We start from the raw sequence: 11,833 nt of genomic DNA on the forward strand, positions 1-11,833 counted from the left end.
CACCCACTCCCCCAATCCTGTGACTGTACAACCCCTTTAATGTCACCTGACGTTGCTAGTTTTCCTAGTACAGGTGAACCAACTATTGTGTATAATGACTACTGACAGGGGATATTGGGGGAGAGAATGATTAGGCAGTTTGATGTGAACATGTCTGATCCTTTTGTTATCATAGGAGGTGTCTGACATTGAGAACAAATATATGCTTAGCCATGTGTTTTTATTAACGAGTGTTCGGCTAATAGCTATGTGAACTGTCTGGCCAGCTTAAAGGGGTGGTCCAGGACTTGATATGAAGCAGAGTTATGGCCACTACACAGTGCAGAGAGTTGTCTGCTTCCAGCCCCTCACACTGTGTAGATCTGGTGGCTGCAGGTTGACAGACCTCCGATGATCTCATTGATAACCAACACTCTTGGACAATCCCTATAAAACCTGAGCTGCTCTTTTCATCCTAGAGTGAACAGGAAAACTTTTTGTCTCCATATTTTATTGAACTGTCTTGGAGAGAACACAAGTGTCACCTTGGCTCTAGCTTTACAACAATGTTACAACCATGTTTCTAGTTCTGTAGACTTTGGGAAACAAAGTATCCCAAGTACAAGGACCTGAAATATTGCACCATTGATCTAGTTTTCTATATGAATATGATTTTGGGAAGAACGGGAGATGGTGAATTACTGTATTTATCCAAGAACAGGATTGGAATGAATTAGGAATGGATTAAGTCTATCTTCTAGTCAGTGACTACTGGATTTCTTTGTAGAAAACCTATTCATTTTAAAATGGTTTCACCGCCATAGACATAGCTTCTTGGAGGGGGTCACGCCTGTCTGGAAAATAAGTTCCAGATAGGAGAAGGGGCTCTATGTGCATTAAACTTAATGGGTGTTATCAGCTGATTCTGTATCAATGATGTGAAAAGTTGGGGTCAATATTCACATACATTACTAGTTGACATACATCTATACCTGAAGTTATTCTGCATCTTACAAGACAGAGAGCTTAGACATAAATTTTGCAGCAAAGTGGCTAGAACAAAAAGTTAACATGTCATGCCTTTGTGTGCCCTCTAGGTGGATACCCTTCGTCATGTTATCAATCAGACGGGCGGATACAGTGATGCCTTGGGAGGGAATTCACTGTACAGTCCACATCACCTAACTGTAAGTACTATTCATGCACAGTATTAGTCACATCACGCCTCATAGTAATTTGGAACTTCTGGGCTTATCCAGTTTTGCAGAATAGTTACCATTCTAGTGATAATATTTAATAGGGGTGTAATGTTATAGCAGATACAGAGGTTAAGTGAGGTCATGTGTTTAGGTTCTTGCGGCGTACATCCAGTTACTTCCTCTTTCTGTAATCTTAAATATGCCACACACCATAAAAAGAATCCCCTATGGATGGTACAGTAGAGGTGAGCGGCTTCTCTGTTGTATACAGCGCCAGGCTGTTATCCGTATTGCATTACATGGTTTACCTGTTCACATGACAGCAGAAGCATGCACTTGTCATGTTACAAAAGTGAAGCTGCCGAGCATTTCTTTTCAGATGTTTGTGTGCAGGAGTTACTGAAGTGCACCTGTCAGAAGAGATCTGTTTACAGCAGTTCTCATGACTTCTGTTTAATAAGATAGCCATGATACTGTGCCAAATACACCACTCATGTGGACTAAACAGATACTAGGGGACCCCACTGATTTATAACAGGGGTTGTCAGGGTATCATTGAAGGTGCCATCATGTCGACAGCAAGAATGTTACCATATATGATTGCAGATCAGAATACACAGGGCTGAAGAGTTACCTCACAAGTCTTCTTGGTCATTCCACAACTCAGTTTTGTGGGCATTGTTGTACCAACCAATTCAGTAGTAATGTGGCCTCTGTATAAGTCTAAATGAAGACAAGCACCCCTTAATGTAACTTGAAGAATTGAGGTGGCCGCAGCGCATTAGAAAACAGGTTGATGGTTGAACTTCTAAAATGAGTGGTCATGTGGCAAACAATCTCCTCTTAGACACAGCCATAGACGTTTTATAGTTCATGTCTGTACATTTGAGCAAACTGGCCATATATATAGTCAGTGACACCACATAGAGATGCACTATTCGAAACTGCCGTTTCGAATAGCACACACCCATAGGAATGAATGGACGCAGAGGGGTAAGGAGCTGGCTGCCGGCAAAGTCAGCGTGTTGGCCACTTCCATACATTCCTATGGGAGCGCGCTATTCGAAACGGCATTTTTGAATAGTGTTTGCTCATCTCTAGACACCAGATCTTAGAACGTTCTAAAAAAGGGAGCTTGTTCATTGATATTCTTATGAAAAATCTTTCATCTGACTACCAGATGCAAATTTTGATCACAGCAACTTCTTTCCAGACAATTACAGTCATCCATTGGCTGAAAGGATTGTTTTATGAAAACGCTGTATGAGACACTCTGATCTGCGTCCGAGTGCGTTGATCGGCAATCATTTACATCAGCTTTACTACAGCGCAACCTGAGGGAGGAATGATCTGTGCTGAGATAGTTCCTCATGTCCTTGGATGACAATTGCCCATCTAATTGGCCCATCTAATAGGGCCATTGCCTTTTACCCAAGGAACATTCATCATGGTTTCATCAACTTCTATATGGGCACCTTTAGTGGTAGAACATTTAGGGCATCCTTAAACTTGTGATCATTTTATGGACCCAAACTTTAGGTGTGGTACAGATTCTAGACTGTATATATAACTTTCTATTATAGTGGAGAGGTTAGCAGACCTTCCTGATTCTAAGACAAGGTAAATGACATATCGTCCTGAGACTTACCTAAACCCATAGTAAGTGCTGTCCAGTTTTTCTTATGTGATGAGTAAAGTCGATATTAATGGTAATCATAAGAATACACTACAGAACCTTCTCTATTGATATTTCTCTATTAGTGTGCTGCCACCACCTATAAATACCATGTCACATCATCGGAGTCAGCCACATGACAAAGTCAACTAATCCCTGGTAAACTTTAAAGAGCATTGAAGAGCAGACATTTTGTAAGATCACTTGCTATTTAGCACTGAAAGCTTTCCTCCTTCAGAGTGTAACAGTCGTCGTTCTCCTTTAATCGCAGGAGACAAGGAATGAAGTATAATATAATAGGAACTTGTAAATGTCATCTGCTTGGAAAGTGGCAGCATTAGATATTACCACAGCGCACCGCTAAGGTCTCCAACAAGCTGATCGTTTACGGCTTGGACCTTTTACGTAGAGATTGGATGACAAGGATCTGATAGCAGATTGTAATGTTTAAAAGGACAGTGCACAAAAATAACTATATATTTTGAATAGGTCTTTAGTATCCCTAAACATCCTAAGAAAAAAAAATCTGGTTTCGCCTGATTTGACTTGATGTAACACCTCCACCACCAGGAGTGCTGTTCTACTCAGCTCAAGTTGCATCGTATGCAGCAGATACTATCTGTGTTGTACAGCAGAAAATGGCCACTGACAAGGGCTGAGGACTGACAAACCAGTCAGTGCAGCTGCAATGTCATGGGGGACAATTGCATCCCATGGCAGCCTGGAGCATATTGAAAGTTTCAAAATAAAGAAAAAAATTAACCTAATTGGTATAGGTAGGTTTTTTGTTTTTTTGTTTTTTTTTTAAGTAGTAAAGCCTAAAGTATAAGTTGAAGTATTAAATTTTGTCATCAACTTAATTGTACTAACCCACAGTATAAACTTTATGTAGTTTTTATCACACAGTGAACATTGTTACAAATAATCCAAAAAAATGGCAGGATTTTTTTCCCATTCCACAAATAATTATTTTATTGTTTCACAATACAATAACGGAAAACCTAAAAGGTGCCATTAGAAAATACAACTTGTATCTAAAAATAAAACCCCTATGTTGAAGAAAAAAATTAAAAGTTATGTCTCTTGGAAGACAGAGTGAAAAAAAACGCACAGAAAATTGCCATGTCCTCAAGAGGTTAATCAAAATTTTTTCTTTCTATGCTCCTGAGTCATGTGAGTGGTCCTAATAAGTGATTGACAGCTACTGTATCTCTGTAATTACGTTGATATGGGACGAAGCTGTCAGAAATCCAATGGGTAGTCCTATTTAATGACCAAGTATAGAATATCTAGGAATTTAAAGAGGAACTTTTGCCATCTTGAGCTTTTTTAAATCATTTACTAGGTTTGTCAAGACTGATTCTGGCGCAGTTGGATTGTTTCCCTCTAGACCCCACCATTCCTGAGTAATCAGCACAGCTAGGTTGAAATACCTCGTATGCTAACTAATGACAAGGGGGCGTGACTCACAGCTTTTACTTTTTCTGCATGTGATTGGAACTCTGAGTCACCCCCCTCCCCTTTCCTGCTTCTACGTGACGCCACCCACTTGCCATTAGAGAGAGCAATTCAGGCACCAAAACTAACAGCACTGATTGCTCAGGAATGATGGGGACCAAAAAAATCCAACTGGGCTGGGATCAGTGAAGGGGCAATAGAGGATGCAAAGTGGAGTTGGTATGGTCCTATTTTATAAAATACAATTTATACCAGATCTTTTCCCACAAAACTATATAGGAGTTTGATCAGCTCCTCTTGACCATCGATTGCGCTGCTTTTCCAGGTTGATAGATTTCCATTAATGCACCAGACCAGTGGCGTAACTCCCGCTGAGGCAGCAGAGGCAGCTGCCACAGGGCCCGACACGTCAGGGGGCCCGGGCCCTCGACGTGTCAATTTGAATTTTTTTATTTTTTTTTAAGTTCTGCAAGAATGGGACCGGGGGCTAACTTGAACTTTTTTTTTTTTTTTTTTTTGGGGGGGGGGGGGGGACGACATCTGAGGCCAGGGCATCTCCGCTGTTAACTCTTACAGCGGAGATGCCGAAGCTCACTATTACATACCCGGCATCCGGACCCTCCGAGTCAGAGGCAGAGTACTGGAAAGCGAACACCTCGCAAAGGCTAATGACCTATTCACCACGGTACAGCCTGTAAGACCGTCTTTGCGGGGCGTTCGCTTTCCAGTACTATGCCAGGAGCGTGACGAGCATGACCTGCCCCGGTGTCTGTATGCTGCGTCGGAGGGTCCGGATGCCGTGTATGTAATAGCGAGCTTCGGCATCTCCGCTGTAAGAGTTAACAGTGGAGATGCCCTGGCCTCAGGAGATGTCCTCCCCCCCCCCCCCTTCCCAAAAAAAAGGGTCAAGTCAGCCCCCGGCCCCCCCGGGTTTGGTCCCCACCGGCCCCATGCCTTTAAAGTTGCAGGCCAGCTCCTGCGCGATGAGCTTGTAGGAGCTGACCTGTTCAGATGACAGCCGGGAGCCTAATGAAGGCTCCCAGGCCTGTCATCGCTATATTACTATTGCAGCTGGTCTCTATGACCATCCGCAATAGTAATGTATAGAATCTCCCATAGACGACAATACACTTGTATTGCCATCTATGGGACTTGCAATCAAATGATTGCAGGTTCAAGTCCCTGGGGGGAAGTTTTAAAAAAATAAAATAAAGGTACTTTTCAGTTATCGGGCCACTAAGGGACATAATACAGAGAGCAGGGGCCACTAAGGGACATAATACAGAGTGCAGGGACCACTAAGGGACATAATACTGTGTGCAGGGGCCACTAAGGGACATAATACTGTGTGCAGGGGCCACTATGGGACATAATACTGTGTGCAGGGGCCACTAAGGGACATAATACTGTGTGCAGGGGCCACTAAGGGACAGCGCGCAGGAATGCGGAGGAGGGAGTCGGTCGAGGTCTTCGGTGTTGGTCGGGGGGGGGGGGCCTTGTCAAAAGTTCGCCACGGGGCCCCGCCATTCCTAGTTTCGCCACTGCACCAGACAACCCCTTTAATTCTGTAATTCATTACCCTATTAGTGAATATGTCACCCTCATGTTCTACCTCTTATATAATGTACTGAGCACCCTGCATTGTTGCCAGGCATTGAGCCTGCTCTTTGCTTATGTACATGCCTTTCTATCCGTCATCTGCAGCCGGTCTTTCACATTACACACCAGTGGGAGAATGCATCAGACTAAAGACATGCACAGACACCCTCAATGGCTTTTAAATATCACACGGTACAGCTGTATAGTAACATAACATCATAATAATTACAGTGTAAAATAACAACAGTATAAAGCTCCATCTCCATCCTGCCGGGCGTAATAAATATATCCTTTTGGCTAAAATCGAAGTGGCTGCAGCTGAGTACAGGCAGGCGCGGAAAAATCAAGCACACAATATCTGGCTCGACGTAAACTACTAGAGTTTTATTCCCTCCCTCCAAGTGTCAGTCAATATTAACGATTCCCCAAATGATTGAAAATGTTGTGCTGTGGCTGGGAGAATCGGGGGGAGCGGGCAGCCCGGGCGATCATTAAATACGCAAATCGTTTGCATTTGAAATATCAAATGGGTTCTTTTGGGGGGGTTATAAATAACTCATAATAACCCAGAAGAAAATGTCTGAAAGAGGCTTTTAGTTACACTGTTCCTTTTTTCATTTAAAACATCCCGAAATGCTTCAGAGAGTTTGCAAAATCCTTATCAACGTGATAAAATATGAAGCTGTTATTGCCTGCAGCATTATAGCAGACATGAATTCCATCTTTTCTGATGAGGTTTGATAAGGCGTTCTCTTATAATACACAGCGTAATCTCAAACCACCAGAGGAAAGATTAATTTATTTGCAAAAAAAAAAAAACGCTGGCAGAGGGGGGCAAAAAACCTGACTGACGTGGTCTCTTCCAGCTGCCTCGCGTGGTAAAAAATATTACACATTTGTTGTTTATAAATTAGAATGGAAAGCCATAAAGGACATAGGGGAAAGAGTGATAGGTATTATGAGTGATAGATATTACATATTTGGGGCCTGGCTGTCGGGAAGTGAACACATCGCTATAGATCAGAGCTGTAACACATCTCAACATCAGATGCACAGGGCTTAACCCTTGACGCACGCGAGGGCATTTCAGGACAGGAAACTAATGGATGATGTTAATATGACAAAAACATCCGTATTTGCCTCTTCTGTCTTATATAAAGTGCCATTAGATCTGTTGCCAAGCAGAACAATACATTACATTTGTGAAACATTAGTCATAAAGGCCTGGTAATTGACATTATGGGGACAATGTCATAGACCAAGCATCCTGGTATTAACATAAAAAGTAATGAGATTTCCGGATTCCGGGTTGCAGATGGTCAGTCATGGGCCTTTAAAGGGGTTAGGTACATTTTACATATTCTGCACATATTTGTGGTTTATGATGACCCCAGAGCTGATATCTTGGGGACCTTATATGCATGGAGCACATCTGAACAGTCAGAGTATGGACCTACATAGTGTAGCTGTAAAGTGACTGCTAAAATCTGTGAAAACATCCAGAGCAGCATTTATTACATATCTTATAAATCTTTTCAATTTTATTGTCATAGAAATGCAATAGATGAGGTTAGATGACGACGGGGGACCATCAAGTCCATCCTATAACCCTACAGAGTTAATCCATAAGAAGACAACAAAAAACATGGCTTATGCCAATTGCCCCATGTCGGAGGGAAAATTCCTTCCTGACTCCAACTCCGGTGATCAGTATAAAAACCCTGAATCAACTTGTCCTAACCAAAATGGAAAACTTGTAATCTGTAATATTTTACCATTCAAGACATCCAGATCCCTCCTAAACTTGCACAATGACTCCTCCATCAGCACCTCGTGGGGCAGTGAGCTCCATAGTAAAGAATTCCTATGATACTGGTGAAATGTTCTCCCCTAGTCACTGTCACCAGCCAAGGAGTAAGAAGATCATTAGAAACGTCTTTGTATTGTCCCTTCATGTATTTGTACATTGTGATTAGATCTCTCCACACACGTCTTTTTTTATGACCTGAATCGATTATCCAGCACAAGCCCCAGGCTTTGCCCACTGTATAGCAGAATAGTGCGTCTCAGTCCCATTATAGTGAATAGAAGTAGTGCTGAGGTATTCCGGTGAGCTTTCCCCAATACAGGCCATAGGTGATGCTGCTGTTGCAGAATTTAGGTCCCAAACCTTCTATCTATTGTTTGCCTGTTTCAAACTAATGCTCAAGGTGACATGTACACGACCGTGTGTGTGTCGCGGGGCCGGGACTGAACGGCACACAGGTAGCAATAGGAGTTTTACTCACTGCCTTGTACACTGGGTCATAGAAATGAATGGGTGATTGTGCTAGGCATGAAAAACACAGCTAGCACACTGACTGTATACACAGTTGTGTACATGAGGCCCAACATTCCCCCCTCTAATCATAGGGAGTTACCAGTTGGTGAGATCATGTACAATGGAGTGTCCCTTTATTTATAGTAAAACCCGAGGAGCCCCCCCTTACAAACTATGGATACAAGTAACTAGTAAAATACATAGTATCCAAAATATACTCTTCTGACTAGATATTAGTCATGTAGTGAATAAAGCTGTGTGATCTCTTCTCTGCCAAAAGCGTCTTCCTGAAATGTTTCTAAACTTATCCTGTTTACTTCCAACATTCTACTTGTGGTTTTTGTAAGGTCATTTGTCCTATAACTCATAAGTAGTAATAAAGGATACAGTGAAGATACTAAATGCATTAGAACACTTGTTCCAGATTAGGCGCAAATGAATGGGCCTAATTGGGAGGGAGCCTCGTGCCGAGGACGCTGTGGCTGATTCAGCTGCGGAATCCGTGGCAAGAAAGGTCATCTCTCTTCTAGCTAATGGAAAAAAAAAGCGAGCGGCCCCCATTGAAGTCAATGGGAGCTGGTTTTGGCAGCGGATTTTAAGGCGGATTCCGCCTCAAAATCCGCTGCCAAAAAGCTCCATGTGAACGAACCCTCCGGGTATGTTCACATTAAGGAATTTGAGGCAGTCTTCCACCTCAGACTTCCCTCCAAATTGTAGCCCTGTGGATCCCATAGGTTCTGCAGGGGAATAGTGAGCAGCATACTAAACAAAAAAAAAAATGGGAGGCAGATTTTGGACTTGAATTCGAGCTGATTTTAGTGCAATCAGCTCCAAATTTCTCTGTGTGAACCTAGCCTTACATTCATCTCCAGGAAACTCATTTCACAATTACTGGGTGTCCGGGCCGCAGGATACCCTTAACACCGTCTAAAGTATATGCATTTTTACAACCTTCCATTTATTTCAGACAAAATCTGCTCCTGACTCCCACTGAAAAGAATGGGACAGTTTGGAGGTGTTTTTCGAGACTGACTGCGCCTCAAAATCCACCTGTTAAAAAACTCAGTGTGAACATACCCTAATACTTCTATACTACTTTAAGTATATGGATTTATAATCTGTGTTGAATAGATTGTAGTCATGATGTTGGAAGTAAAATGTTTTGCGTCTTTCTTTTTTTCCAGGCTAATGGAGGGTGGCATGAGGCGGCAACCCCTTCCTCTGTCACCTCCCCTACAGAAGGGCCCGGCAGCGTGAACTCTGATACCTCTAACTGAGTGACCCATCATAAAACTGTGCATCTCAGCTCTGTGGAGGGACAAGGCATCATGTTAGGTCTTTATTGACACCTTAGTCAAGCAGATTCCCAGCTTGGAGGAAGACGACCTTCACCTTCAGATAAATCTTCTCCTCCAGCTCGGTGGCGCTGCTTTGCCTGTTTCAAATAAGGACCCGCACACGGCCACATTGTACATCCCACCCGGCTGAGACAAGCTGCTGGACTCCAGTACATCTTATTTTTTTTTCTTGCTTAATCACCACTTTGAAAGCACTTTATCTAATTGGGCCAAGATCTGAGTTAGAATCTGTGAAATGATCTCCACGTCCCATCGGCACTTTGTAATAAACGGCTAAACTGAAGGAATGAAGTAGCAGCTTTAAGGAGAAACGTTTGCATGTTTGCCTAGAATGTCTGGCGTTACAGCGAAGAGACATTTTACAGTTTTCCAAACCTCCCACAGTTGATGATGAAGATGATTTTTTTTTTTTTTTCTCCTTTCTTGCTCGTTTTCCTATATGACACATCAAAAGCTCTGTTGATCTGTGAAGATGCATCCACTTCTACAGGGAAAAAATATATACATCTTATGCAGTGTAATGAATCATTTCGCTGGACGGACTCGCTAATGAAGCCCTTTCATGTCGCCATATATCGGCCACATCTTTTATTTCAAAATTCAAAAATAAAGAAAAAAATTCCTGTAAAAAAAAACTTTTTGTAGGAAATTGCCTATAAAATTAAATATTAAAGGTATACGATTTACAAAATTCACAATTTAATTGGAAAACAGGAATCTTATGCGTAATAATGATTTTGTTTGACATCACATGATATTGTGGTTCATAGATATAGGATAGGACAAGAAGGGGCCTCAAGTCCCAGAACAACAAACCAAAGAAACTTTCAAGTCACGATATGGGATTTATGTATTTTCCATGGGTCATTTAAAACTTTTACAGTGTTTTTTTATTATTTTTTTATTTTATTTTTTGTGGTTTGATTATTCATCGCCAATGTTATTATTAAGCGAATGCATCTTCAACAGAATTTTCTCCGACAATGCAGTAACGTTTTGTTTTTTTTTCTATTCGCCTCTTGCAGCTTTGTAAATACCCCTTTCTGTGACAGAGGGTCATGATGATAGGAAAGGGATCGATTTCCTAATGTGGTGTTTTACAGCAATGGGTTAAATGCTGTATAATGAATTGTCAAAAATCTGCCATTTCTTGTGGCAAAAAAAAAACAAAAAAAACAACTTGTAAATATTGTAGCAAAAGAGAATTTATACATTGTCACCGAGCGAAACAGCTTTATTTACCTCATAAAAACTCATAGGAACCAACAGACATGTCACGTGTAGATTAGTCTGCCCACCTACTACCTCTGAATAACATGCGTAGTACGTCTAACTTTCTATCATTGTGTAATTGCAACAGCAGATTGGGCCGTGGCGCCCCCTGGATCATGCTGGAATATATAGTAGTGCCATAATATTGTAAATAATTAAAAAAAAAAAAAAAATCTGTTAAAAGGGAAGAAAAACTTTATACATTCAAAACAAGGCGCAACATAAAATAGTGACTCGGTTGTTTTTAAAGGGATGGTCATTAATTAAATCAAAATTTAATTATAAAGGTTTTTTTTTATTTTTGGTGTTCTTTCTTTTTATGTAAAATGTAAAAAAAAAAAAAAAAAACATTATTTTATGTCTTCTCTATACATATTCAAGCTTCAAACTGATGGTCTATCCTTAAAATTGGGCATTTATATCCCATTGCTGGTGATCCAAGCCTTGACGTCACCACCAATCAGCTAATTGTGTAGGATCCCCTTCATTGTTTATCAGGGACAGTGCCATATTTTGTGGTGGCTGTGCCTGGTATTACAGCTCAGTTAACACTACATCCCTTAAATCAGCTGAGCAGTGGAGATGCTGAGAGTTAGACTCTTACTGATCTGATAGTGATGACATATCTAGAGGATGAGCCATCAGTCGTAGTCCTGGAGAACCTCTGTAATTAAAGGGGTACATGGCAGCTTTCTTTTATAGAGGAAGTGACATCACATCCATTGGTCTCATGGCCATGTGACTCAGTAAGGTGGTGTCACTTTCTGAGAAAAAATTCAGCCATGTTTTCTAGTGAAACTAGAATGAATTACATTGGACATTTCCTTTTGTTCCATATGCCCCAATACACGTCTAATACTACTGTAGTTATCCACTAAATATATAGGTACATATAAGGATAGTTTTTAGACTGCTACAACAGTTTTGCCATACACCACCTATTTTGTTTTTCAATATTTACCAAAAATGTTTT

At 41.3% G+C, this 11,833-nt stretch overlaps 1 protein-coding gene across 2 annotated transcripts in view; it reads left to right on the forward strand.

Moving 5' to 3' along the window:
* Nucleotides 1–11,101, forward strand: part of PBX3 (PBX homeobox 3) — a 187,834-nt gene extending 176,733 nt beyond the window's left edge. For both annotated transcript variants that reach the window (XM_075260199.1, XM_075260201.1), the window contains 2 exons: nt 1,077–1,166; nt 9,415–11,101. In XM_075260199.1, coding sequence (XP_075116300.1) covers nt 1,077–1,166; nt 9,415–9,507 — 183 coding nt within the window. In that variant the 3' untranslated portion in view covers nt 9,508–11,101. The remainder of the gene's footprint in view (nt 1–1,076; nt 1,167–9,414) is intronic.
* Nucleotides 11,102–11,833: the final 732 nt, after the last annotated feature.

The sequence above is a fragment of the Leptodactylus fuscus genome, chromosome 11, assembly GCF_031893055.1.
Source record: "Leptodactylus fuscus isolate aLepFus1 chromosome 11, aLepFus1.hap2, whole genome shotgun sequence".
Taxonomy (NCBI): domain Eukaryota; kingdom Metazoa; phylum Chordata; class Amphibia; order Anura; family Leptodactylidae; genus Leptodactylus; species Leptodactylus fuscus.